We start from the raw sequence: 12956 nt of genomic DNA, 5'->3' as shown, positions 1-12956 counted from the left end.
TTTACAGACAGATTATTTCACAATTCACCGTATCACAATTCCAGTGGGTCAGAAATGTACATACACTAAGTTGACTGTGTCTTTAAACAGCTTGGAAAATTCCAGAAAATGATGTCATGGCTTTAGAAGCTTCTGATAGGCTAATTTACATAATTTGAGTCAATTGGAGCTGTACCTGTGGATGTATTTCAAGGCCTACCTTCAAACTCAGTGCCTCTTTGTTTGACATCATGGGAAAATCAAAAGAAATCAGCCAAAAATTGTAGACCTCCACAAGTCTGGTTCATCCTTGAGAGCAATTTCCAACAGCCTGAAGGTACCACGTTCATCTGTACAAACAATAGTACGCAAGTATAAACACCATGGGACTACGCAGCCGTCAAACCACTCATGAAGGAGACGCATTCTGTCTCCTAGAGATTAACGTACTTTGGTGCGAAAAGTGCAAATCAATCCAGAACAACAGAAAAGGACCTTGTGAAGATGCTGGAGGAAACAGGTACAAAAGTATCTATATCCACAGTAAAATGAGTCCTATATCGACATAACCTGAAAGGCCGCTCAGCAAGGAAGAAGCCACTGCTCCAAAACCGCCATCAAAAAGCCAGACTACGGTTTGCAACTGCACATGGGGACAAAGATCGTACTTTTTGGAAAAATGTCCTCTGGTCTGATGAAACAAAAATAGAACTGTTTGGCCATAATTACCATTTTTATGTTTGGAGGAGAAAGGGGAGGCTTACAATCCAAAGAATAACATCCCAACTGTGAAGCACGGGGGTGGCAGCATCATGTTGTGTGGGTGCTTTGCTGCAGGAGGGACTGGTGCACTTCACAAAATCAATGGCATCATGAGGTAGGAAAATGATGTGGATATATTGAAGCAACATCTCAAGACATCAGTCAGGAAGTTAAAGCTTGGTCGCAAATTAGTGTTCCAAATGGACAATGACCCCAAGCATACTTCCAAAGTTGTGGCAAAATGGCTTAAGGACAACAAAGTCGAGGTATTGGAGTGGCCATCACAAAGCCCTGACCTCACTCCCCTAGTAAATTTGTGTGCAGAACTGAAAAAGCATGTGCGGGCAAGGAGGCCTACAAACCTGACTCAGTTACACCAGCTCTGCCGGAGGAATGGGCCAAAAATTTACCCAACTTATTGTGTGAAGCTTGTGGAAGGCTACCCGGAACATTTGACCCAAGTTAAACAATTTAAAGGCAATGCTACCAAATACGAATTGAGTGTATGTAAACTTCTGACCCACTGGGAATGTTACAAATAAATAAAAGCTGAAAAAAATCATTCTCTCTACTATTATTCTGACTTTTCACATTCTTGAAATAAAGTGGTGATCCTAACTGACCTGAAACAGGGATTTTTTACTCTGATTAAATGTCAGTAATTGTGAAAAACTTAATTTAAATGTAGTTGGCTAAGGTGTATGCAAACTTCCGACTTCAACTGTACATTTAAGATATAAAGTATTCAGACACCTTGACTTTCTCCAGATTTTGTTCCGTTACAGCCTTATTCTAAAATTGATTCAATAAAAGAAAATCATCATCAACCTACACACAAACTAAGAAATCGTGGGAGAAAGGCCTTGACCAGGGAGGTGACCAAGAACCCAATGGTCACTTTGATAGAACTCCAGAGTGCCTCTGAGGAGATGGGATAACCTTACAGAAGGACAACCATCTCTGCAGCACTCAAACAATCAGGCCTTTATGGTAGAGTGGCAAGATGAAAGCCACTCCTCAGTAAAAGGCATATGACAGCCCATTTGGAGTTTTCCAAAAGGCACCTAAAAGATTCTCAGACAATGAGAAACAAGATTCTCTGGCCTGAATGGCAAGCGTCACATTTGGAGGAAAGCTGTTACCATCCCTACGATGAAGCATGGTGGTGGCAGCATCATGCTGTGGGGATGTCTTTCAGCCACAGGGACTGGGAGACTAGTCAGGATTGGGGGAAAGATGACCAGAGCAAAGTACAGAGAGACCCTTGATAAAAACCTGCTCCAGAGCACTCAGAACCTCAGACTGGGGCAAAGGTTCACCTTCCAACAAGACAACGACCCTAAACACACAGCCAAGACAATGCAGGAGTGGCTTCGAGACAAGTCTCTGAATGTCCTTGAGTGGCCCAGCCAGAGCCCAGACTTGAACCCGATCGAACATCTCTCTAGAGACCTGAAAATAGCTGTGCAGCGATGCTCTCCATCCAACCTGACAGAGCTTGAGAGGATCTGCAGAGAATAATGGGAAAAACTCCCCAAATACAGGTGTGCCAAGTTTGTAGCGTCATACCCAAGAAAACTCTAGGCTGTAATCGCTGCCAAAGGTGCTTCAACAAAGCACTGAGTAAATGGTCTGAATAGTTATGTAAATGTCATATTTACATTTACATTTTTTTCTTCTATATTTGACAAAATTTCTAAAAAACTGTTTTTGCTTTGTCATTATGGGGTATTGTGTGTAGATTAACGAAACAATCAAACGTTTTAATCCATTTTATAATAAGGCTGTAGCGTATCAAAATGTGGAAAAAGTCAAGGGGTCTGAATACTTTTCGAATGCACTGTACAATATACCATACCCCCATTCCATGAATTCAACTTTGACCTACCAGCACCATCACCCACTGTCACAGAACACCATCACCCACTTACCCCAAGGTGGCTCCATTTACCCTGTCCCTATGCTGAATTGACCCCATACCAAGAGACAGCTGTGTTTTCAAAACTGTTACGTTTACATGAGTTCTAATTATTTCCAGAGATACACAACATCCTGAAATATATGGAGATATCTTTGTTAGAAAGAATACTATATTTTCCATTGACATAGTGGTGCTAAATAAATAAAAAATGGCTAAACCTGCCCCACTCTTGCCTATAGCAAGCTGTGTCATGTGGTTGGTTAAGTTGAAATGCCTCTGGAGTTGTATTGGAGGGAGTGATGGTCAGGGCCTGGGAAAAGTGTAGGGTAAAATAAAAATCATAAAAGCTATGGCTCCTGGCAAATGACTTATTTTTTGAGAACGGTAAACAGTTTGATCACACAGATGTGTATGCATGAGGCCCATGAAGCAGGAAAGACACATGGACACCGCTACCTAAAATAAGTTTAACATTGACACACCCAAACACACAGACACAGACAAACAAACACACACACATGTCAATATACTTAAATTCGCCCACTCACAACTACACATAAGCACAACACTGATACACATTCAAACACGTACAAGCACACACCCACACACTGACTCCCACACTGGATGACTGGTGTCTTTCATCTTTCCTCTTAAGTCAAACTCAGCTAGAGGGATTCCCTAGCTGGTGAACTGACTGATGATGACTATAATACTGCATTCACGGTGTCTTCCTCTGAAGCGGCAGAAACCAGACATGCTGAAGAAGCCCTTGGCTGCAACTCATCACAATAACTAGATAGACTTTTTGTCCTACTGTTCTCTAGGCATGTTTTAGCCAGATACAGATAGTACAGGAAGAAGTTGGGAAAGAACTTCCTGGCTGTATTACGTCACTGTTGTCACAAGGGAGAGTTGGAGACTGTACTGTTTCTTCCAAAAATGTACGCAGAATAGATCTCAATCGGGATCTACATGTTTAAATGAAGAATAAGAAAATAGACCGGCTGTTGGATTACACTTCTATGCTGTGCTTGTGAATCCTTTTTCTCTGTGCCTTGGATTGCTTGTGTCGTCACAGCTGATTTATTGTAATTCCATTTATCACCACACAGTGTCTCCTTCCTCTCTCCATAGTCCACTGACACAGAGGGAGAGAAAGAGAGAGAGAGAGAGAGAGAGAGAGAGACCCTGCACACATTTTTCTAGTGCATCTCATACAGCAGAAATATGTTCCTCTAGTCCCCTCATTGTGTCATTCTGAGTCTGTACTCTGTAGTCCAGACCTAGGTTCAAATAGTATTTGTTTTCTATCAAATATTTACTTGCTCTCGATTGAGCTTGACTGGTGCAAAGGGAACCAACAGAATAGTCCCAAACATGCAAACCCTGCCCATCTGGAACTCTAGACAGGTTCAATCAAATGCTCATTGTATTTGAAGGAAAACAAATGCTTTTTGAACCCAGACAGGTCTGGACGGTATTTCCAACCGTTCCATAACCCAGGGGTCAGTCATGGTGAGCTGCCCTGGGAGGAACAGATGTCCTCTTCCCACTCTCTCTGCTATCCTGCAATTCTGCCTCTCTGATCCTATCTGCTTCTCCCTGCTCTTCGCTGCTCCTACCCGCTCGTCTTTACTCCTCTCTGCCCCTCCCTGCTCCTTCCTGTCCTCCTTGCTCCTCCCTCCTCCTCTCTGCTCCTCTCTGCTCTTCTCTTTTCCTCTCTGCTTCTCCCTGCTCCTCTCTGCTCCTCCATGCCCCTCTCTTTTCCTCTCTGCTCCTCCCTGCTCCTCTCTGCTCCTCTCTTCTCCTCTCTGCTCCTCTCTGCTACTCTCTGCTCCTCCCTGCCCCTCTCTTTTCCTCTCTGCTCCTCTCTTTTCCCCTCTGCTCCTCTCTTTTCCTCTCTGCTCCTCTCGGCTTCTCCCTGCTCCTCTCGGCTTCTCCCTGCTCCGCCCTGCTCTTCTCTTCTTCTCTCTGCTCCCATCTCCTCTTCTCTGCTCCTCTCTTCTCCTCTCTGCTCCTCTCTTCTCCTCTCTGCTCCTCTCTTCTCCTCTCTGCTCCTCCCTACTCCTCTATGCTCCTCTCTTCTCCTCTCTGCGCCTCCCTACGCCTCTCTGCTCCTCTCTTCTCCTCCCTACTCCTCTCTTCTCCTCTCTGCTCCTCCCTACTCCTCTCTGCTCCTCTCTTCTCCTCTCTGCTCCTCCCTACTCCTCTCTGCTCCTCTCTGCTCCTCTCTTCTCCTCCCTACTCCTCTCTGCTCCTCTCTGCTCCTCCCTACTCCTCTCTGCTCCTCTCTGCACCTTTCTGTTCCTCTATGCTCCTCTCTGCTTCTTCCTCTCTGCACATCCCTGTTCCTCTATGCTCCTCTCTGCTCCCTCTCTGCACCTCCCTGTTCCTCTATGCTCCTCTCTTCTCCTCTCTGCACCTCCCTGTTCCTCTATGCACCTCTCTTCTCCCTCTATGCACCTCCCTGTTCCTCTATGCTCCTCTCTTCTCCCTCTCTGCACCTCCCTGTTCCTCTATGCTCCTCTCTTCTCCTCCCTGTTCCTTTATGCTCCTCTCTTCTCCCTCTCTGCACCTCCCTGTTCCTCTATGCTCATCTCTTCTCCCTCTCTGCACATCCCTGTTCCTCTATGCTCATCTCTTCTCCCTCTCTGCACCTCCCTGTTCCTCTATGCTCATCTCTTCTCCCTCTCTGCACATCCCTGTTCCTCTATGCTCCTCTCTTCTCCCTCTCTGCACATCCCTGTTCCTCTATGCTCATCTCTTCTCCCTCTCTGCACATCCCTGTTCCTCTATGCTCATCTCTTCTCCCTCTCTGCACCTCCCTGTTCCTCTATGCTCCTCTCTTCTTCCTCTCTGCACCTCCCTGTTCCTCTATGCACCTCCCTGTTCCTCTATGCTCATCTCTTCTCCCTCTCTGCACCTCCCTGTTCCTCTATGCTCATCTCTTCTCCCTCTCTGCACCTCCCTGTTCCTCAATGCTCCTCTCTTCTCCCTCTCTGCACCTCCCTGTTCCTCTATGCTCCTCTCTTCTCCCTCTCTGCACCTCCCTGTTCCTCTCTGCTCCTCTCTTCTCCCCCTCTGCACCTCCCTGTTCCTCTATGCTCCTCTCTTCTCCCTCTCTGCACCTCCCTGTTCCTCTATGCTCCTCTCTTCTCCCTCTCTGCACCTCCCTGTTCCTCTATGCTCCTCTCTTCTCCCTCTCTGCACCTCCCTGTTCATCTATGCTCCTCTCTTCTCCCTCTCTGCACCTCCCTGTTCCTCTCTGCTCATCTCTGTTCCTCTATGCTCCTTCCTCTCCCTGTTCCTCTCTGCTCATCTCTGTTCCTCTATGCTCCTCTCTGTTCCTCTATGCTCATCTCTGTTCCTTTATGCTCATCTCTGTTCCTCTATGCTCATCTCTGTTCCTCTATGCTCCTCTCTGTTCCTCTATGCTCATCTCTGTTCCTCTGTGCTCCTCTCTTCTCCCTCTCTGCTCATCTCTGTTCCTCTATGCTCCTCTCTTCTCCCTCTCTGCTCATCTCTGTTCCTCTATGCCCACTGGAACAGGCTTCCTGATGGGAAGAGAGGGATTGTGGGCCGTATGTCATGTTATCCAGTGCACTGTGGGCCCAGTGGGTGATTCACTCCACAGAGAGGCTTTCCACACACCACATACTGTAGATGCACACCCACACACACACACACACACAGGAGGTGTGTTTCACTCGACCCCATTCCTCCTCCGCGCCTGTTCCTCTGTCGACCTTGTAAAGGTGTACCTGATGGGCCGCGTCCCCCCTAGTCTAGCACTGGGACAAACAAGCCTTTACCGTACTGTAGCCACTCTGGGGTTAGAGACACAACTCATTAAGCCTGTGTCCTCTTCCTCCCATTACGACCTTGTGTTGGGCTCTTTTTACTCCCAGACACACAGTAATGGAAAGATTAATATTGACAATATTGACAGAGAACAATATGGACAATATTCTGCCCACTTGGCAGTTGACTGTTGGTCACAAATATTAAGAAATGTGATGGGTTTCTGCTTCTGGTGAAAAGTAGTGCACTTCTGGTCAAAAATAGTGCAGTATAACGGGAATAGGGTGCCATTTAGGACATATTCAAACAGATATTGGAGTAGGACTCTGGGACCTGTCTAGCAGAGTAGAATTGATTGAAACTGCTTTACCTTATAAGGTTTTAAAGGAGCAATGTGTAGTAACTAACTAGCTGCTATGATGCAATCTGCATTTTAACAATGAGCATTCTCACTATTTAACAGAATTCAGCTAAATAAACACACGCACGCACGCACGCACGCACGCACACACACACACACACACACACACACACTCACTCACAGCCAACAAAGAAAGCTAGTTAATTCTGAGGTTGTTGTATTTGATTACCAGTTAGATCAGGCTGTGGGATGTGAGCTCAGAGCTCACTGTGTTGTTCGGTGGCTCCCTCTCTCTATATTAATTGACTTTATGGCAGAGAGGGAGAATGGTAGCAGTGAATGATTCTGGCTTTGGCAGCACTGAGTTCAGTGGCGACACAGAACCGGAAACGGCCTGTCTGAGAACTCAGGGGACAATGGTGATGATGTATAAAATAGAACTCCCACTGCATAATCACCAAAAACCACTTTCATTAATCTAAAGAATGTGTAAATGAACTCAGAATCTATTCCACTGAAAGAGAAAGAGGTTTCCAGCTGACAGCCTGTTTATAAGGTGAAATAACTTCAGAAAGGGTCACATTTATCTTGGTCTCAGAGGTGTCATTGAAATGAACACACAGATACCCAACATCCAGGACGACGAGGTAGTCAGGGTGTGGAGACACTGATGAAACAGCAATAATTAGGCTGGGATTAGAATATAATTATCTACTTGTGTTTCTCAAGGTTTCCCATGTTTATCCACCCAGCCCAAACCTTGGCTCAGCCTCAACCCTAGCCCCAGCTGAGCCCCAGTCCCAACCCCAACCTTATACCCCAGCCCAGCCCCAACCCCAACCTTATACCCCAGCCCAGCCCAGCCCCAACCTTATACCCCAGCCCAGCCCCCAGCCCCAACCACGTTCAGTGCATTAGTATTGTATTTGTTAGCAGGACAAAAGAAACACAGCTAGCCAACATGAGCTTAAATCCAGCCCGTTACTTGTTACATTGGTGTCATGAAGTGAGATGGGTGTTTCCTACCCAAGCTAGTGGAGGCACCTGCAGAGATGCATTACGGTGTACAGCAGCATGGAGGGCGTAGTGAGTCCTCAGTCCTGTTTACCAATGTCACCAATACATCTTGATGTTTTGGCGGTTATGGTTTAAGTGATCTAATATTATATTAAATCCACCTTTTATTCATCAAATGAACCTCTGTGTAAATGACAGAATAACCGCATGCTTAGTGTTTATTCTGATCGTTATATAAACCATTGATCAGAGAGAAGTGCAAATCACATCTAGGCATCTTTAGGCAATAAGGCACAGGGTGTGGTATATGGCCAGGGGGTGTGGTAAAAGCACGACACAACATGGAGTGCCTGGACACAGCCCTAGCCGTGGTATATTGACCATATATCACAAACCCCAGAGGTGCCTTATTGCTATTATAAACTGGTTACCAATGTAAGTAGAGCAGTACAAATACATGTTTTGTCATACCTGTGGTACACGGTCTGCTATACTATGGCTGTCAGCCAATCAGAATTCAGGGCTCGAACCACCCAGTTTATAAAATTGAATATAACTTTCTTATACAGACGCTGTGCATCCATCCATCCATGTTGGCCTTCACTCACACCTGCCATTTCTTCTGTGTTAAATGGCCCTTTGCTTAATGTCTGCAACTCCCATATGAGCTGCTGGAGTTAGTAGACAACCCCCCTGTCCTCCCACTGAGGATCATCCAGTCTGATTTGTTAGTAAACTCTGTCAGGCCCATTAGATTGTAATCCCTTCGTCCACCTTTTATTTCTCTCCCCTTTCTCAGACTCTCTCCCCCTCTCCTCTCTCCCAGAGGAAGTAGAATGCCTTGTCCTCCTCCCTTATTACTTATGAGAGCTGATGGTTGGCAGTCATATATGGCAAAAGCACTGACGACAGCATCTCTGCGCGCCCATGTATTGTATCTGCGTGCGCGGTCCAGAGTATGAGAAAGAGAAGGATACGGCAAGCGTGTGCGTGAACGAATGCTTGCGTGTTGTGTGTGTATGTATGTGTGTGTTTGTATGCGTGCTCTAATAGGCAGAGAGAAATATGAGTTGAGTATGAGCTGCCCCTGATGCACCGGTAAGTGAAGCTTGCTTTGCTGGAAGATGCCTCGCTGCTGCTTTCCCCCCTCACCTCCACTGCAAATAGATCCTGCTACAGCCCGCTATATTTTGTCGGGTTAAGTTCGGAGCATTATGACTGTACATTCCAGCCTCGACTGCTTTTCATTTAAGGACTCATTCTACCAAGATCAGGAGAAATATGGAACTTGATTGGCGTTTTCGCGTTTAATGCGTCCCTGGAGATAAACAGACGCGGGTCCGGACGGAGAGCGAGGCAGCGCAGGTGGATGTATTGTGTTTGAGGAAAAGGGCCATACTGAGGATAAAAGACACGAAGGAAAAAGGAGGAAAATGCAGTTTGATACATTGCGTCAATTTTGTAGCTCCGTTCTATCCCATTTTAATGAGGCTTTTACGCCGCCTCAGAACATTCTGCAGACGGAGCTATTCGAGCAGGCGTTGAGCAACATCGGGTGAGTGATTCCTTTGTAAGAATGTGATTTATGATGGGCTTCCCCCGTTGGTATGTCAAAGGAGCATTCGAAGAGAGGGGGCTTCGCTTATTGATCCATCCGCAGCAGGCTATGCGAAGACGTCGCCTTCCTTCCGGGGAGTTGCAGTTGATATTCCTCCTCGCAGAGAGAGAGAGAGAGAGAGAGAGAGAGAGAGAGAGAGAGAGAGAGAGAGAGAGAGAGGGGGGGGGGGGGGGGTTGTTGGATGGAACGGACGGGAAACAATACGGCTAAAATGTGATAATGCTGAGATGTGTGTGTGTTTCTGTCTCGATGTACCGCTGCTGCCGCATGTGTGTGCTGCCGTCATAAACTGCTGTGCCCGCTTGCGCGGATAACATTACGGTATGTCGTAATATTGCTCCAGCCTCGAATCATTTGAGTCATTTGCGACCCCCTTTTTCATACGCTATGCTATGGTAATTACCTCTATTCCTAACCCACACCAATACTGGATTTTTTTCCCATGGCCATGTCAGCTGTTTTGTATTATCCTACAGTAACTGTGATTCTTGCTAAATACTGAAGTTAATTGATGTAATGTACATATCATACATAATATTTTTGCTAAATAATCTTGGAAATTCAGCACAAATACTGCCCAACCACTACACACTTATGCAGTATGGAGAAATGACTGTAAATGTAATAAAATGTGTGTGTGATGTACATCAGAGAATGGGATGGAGTCTAGGGAAAGAGAAAGCGCGGCAGGCATTTTGTAGCCCAGAAACAAGCCTATAGATACAACATGCATTTTCCCCCTCATGTTCTTTTTTTCTTATCTCTCCCTCAGAAATAATTCACAGTGTGGCCTCGCTAGCTCTCTGCCCCCTCACATTACATATACCCAACAGCACAGCACACTCACTCAGCCACGGAGGTGTGGTTTACACAGACAGCTGCCTATATGTGTTCCGTCAGTAGCCTATTATCATCATCGTCATCATCATAATCGTCATCATCATCATCACATTTTACAGATTTACATTTGATACTATTTAAAGGGATGCTTCGGGATTTTGGCAATGAGGCCCTCTGTCTACTTCCCCAGAGTCAGATGAACACGTGGATACCATTATGATAAAGGGCCTCATTGCCAAAATCCCGAAGCATCCCTTTAAGCCTATAAGAAGGATAAGAGGATACGATAGTAGTCTAACTAACCCATATCCACCTAGACACCTCAGTGAAGAGACAGGAAAGGCAGGAGGACAGCATACTGTATTGTATATTAAAGGACCAACTAAATCATGACCACTTGATACAAGATCAAGCTGCTCTCACTGTTCCTCAAGGCCCATATTCCTAGAGTCTCAGAGAAGGAGTGCTGGTCCCACCTGTTCATATAATCTCATTCCATATGATCTAAAATGTAAAACTCATTCTAGATCAGCACCCAGAGGATCTCAGAGATTGAACAAGGACCATTGTCTACCTTATGATTCACGTTGTAGAATCTGTCCAGTGATTTCTAGTAACCCATTGGGCACAGATGTCAGTTCAACGTCTAGTTTTGATTAACGTTTTGGGAGTTTTCAACTAATGTGAATTCAACGGGAAATGAACAAAGCATTTCGCCATGTCATTGGATTTAGGCAAATCCAATCAGTTTTCCCACGTTGATTCAACGTCATTACAATGCATTTTGAGAGACTACTGTAGTGGGACTGACTGCAGGCTACTGATGACAACCACTGACCAACCACAGCAGACCCTCTCTCTCTCTGTCTTTCTCTCTCTCTCTGTTTTTCTATATCTATCTATCTATCTATCTATCTATCTATCTATCTATCTATCTATCTATCTATCTATCTCTCTCTCTCTCTCTCTCTCAATTCAATTCAATTCAATTCAAGGGCTTTATTGGCATGGGAAACATGTGTTAACATTGCCAAAGCAAGTGAGGTAGACAACATACAAAGTGAAAATATAAAGTGAAAAACTCTCTCTCTCTCTTTCTCTCTCTTTCTCTTTCTCTTTCTCTTTCTCTTTCTCTTTCTCTCTCTCTCTCTCTCTCTCTCTCTCTCTCTCTCTCTCTTTCTCTTTCTCTTTCTCTTTCTCTCTCTCTCTCTCTCTCTCTCTCTCTCTCTCAAATTCAAATTCAAATTCTTTGCTGCTTCGCTGCTTTATTCGCTGCTTTTTTGGCATGAAAAACATTGTGTCAATATTGCCAAAGCAACAATGTATACAATATACATTGTAACAAAATTATAAATGATAGCAAATAATAATATAAAATGGTAGTAAATAATAATACAAAATTAAATACAAAAATAATAACAATAAAATGGTAACAGTCTACAGTAAGCATTAATAATTATAGTAATAACAATAATAGTAATATTAAGTAAGTTACTGTTTACTATGCAGATGTTATTATTCAGTGTCCCTCAGGCTATGGCAGGAAAATACATATTTGGCTGCAAGAGGAGCCATTGCTCCTTCGCCCATGAGTATTCTTAGTTTTTCCTCTGGGTTCAATTTGTAAAAATGTGGAATATATGTAGTCATTTCTGTGAATAATGAATCTCTTTGTGAGGAATATTTCTCACAGTAAAGGAGAAAGTGCATCTCTGTCTCTACCTCCCCTGTCATGCAGTGACCACATACACGCTCCTCTTTGGGGACCATGTATTTTTATGTCTGCCGGTTTCTATTGCCAATCGGTGGTCACTCAGCCTGTACTTGGTAAGGATCTGTCTCTGCTTCGTATCTCTGACAGAGTCTCTCTCTCTCTCTCTCTCTCTCTCTCTCTCTCTCTCTCTTTCTCTTTCTCTTTCTCTTTCTCTCTCTGTCTCTCTCTTTCTCCCTCTCTCTCTCTGTCTTTCTCGCTCTCTCTGTTTTTCTCTATCTATCTATCTATCTATCTATCTATCTATCTATCTATCTATCTATCTATCTATCTATCTATCTATCTATCTATCTCTCTCTCTCTCTCTCTCTTTCTCCCACTCTCTCTCTGTCTTTCTCTCTCTCTGTTTTTCTCTATCTATCTGTTTTTCTCTATCTATCTATCTATCTATCTATCTATCTATCTATCTATCTATCTATCTATCTATCTATCTATCTATCTATCTATCTATCTATCTATCTATCTATCTATCTCTCTCTCTCTCTCTCTCTCTCTCTTTCTCTCTTTCTCTCTTTCTCTCTTTCTCTCTCTCTCTCTCTCATTCAAGGGCTTTATTGGCATGGGAAACATGTGTTAACATTGCCAAAACAAGTGAGGTAGACAACATACAAAGTGAATATATAAAGTGAAAAACAACAAAAATTAACAGTAAACATTACACATACAGAGGTTTCAAAACAGTAAAGACATTACAAATGTCATATTATATATAGATACAGTGTTTTAACAATGTACAAATGGTTAAAGGACACAAGATAAAATAAATAAGCATAAATATGGGTTGTATTTACAATGGTGTGTGTTCTTCACTGGTTGCCCTTTTCTCGTGGCAGGTCACAAATCTTGCTGCTGTGATGGCACACTGTGGAATTTCACCCAGTAGATA

At 44.3% G+C, this 12956-nt stretch overlaps 1 protein-coding gene across 50 annotated transcripts in view; it reads left to right on the top strand.

Annotated features, from left to right (window-relative positions):
* LOC110485663 (regulating synaptic membrane exocytosis protein 2) overlaps positions 1–12956 on the top strand; it is a 208598-nt gene that overhangs the window by 58785 nt on the left and 136857 nt on the right. For 11 of the 50 annotated variants that reach the window (XM_090194828.1, XM_090194702.1, XM_090194687.1 and 8 more), the window contains exon 1: positions 8698–9396. The exons of the other annotated variants lie outside the window; for them this stretch is intronic. In XM_090194828.1, coding sequence (XP_090050954.1) covers positions 9275–9396 — 122 coding nt within the window. In that variant the 5' untranslated portion in view covers positions 8698–9274. Of the gene's footprint in view, positions 1–8697; positions 9397–12956 lie in introns of those variants that run through there. 50 annotated transcript variants of the gene reach the window in all.

Source organism: Oncorhynchus mykiss, chromosome 2 (genome assembly GCF_057628025.1).
Source record: "Oncorhynchus mykiss isolate SJ-2025 chromosome 2, ASM5762802v1, whole genome shotgun sequence".
Classification (NCBI taxonomy): Eukaryota; Metazoa; Chordata; class Actinopteri; order Salmoniformes; family Salmonidae; genus Oncorhynchus; species Oncorhynchus mykiss.
Note: the sequence above shows the minus strand (reverse complement) of the source record. Positions and strands in the feature narration are given on the sequence as shown.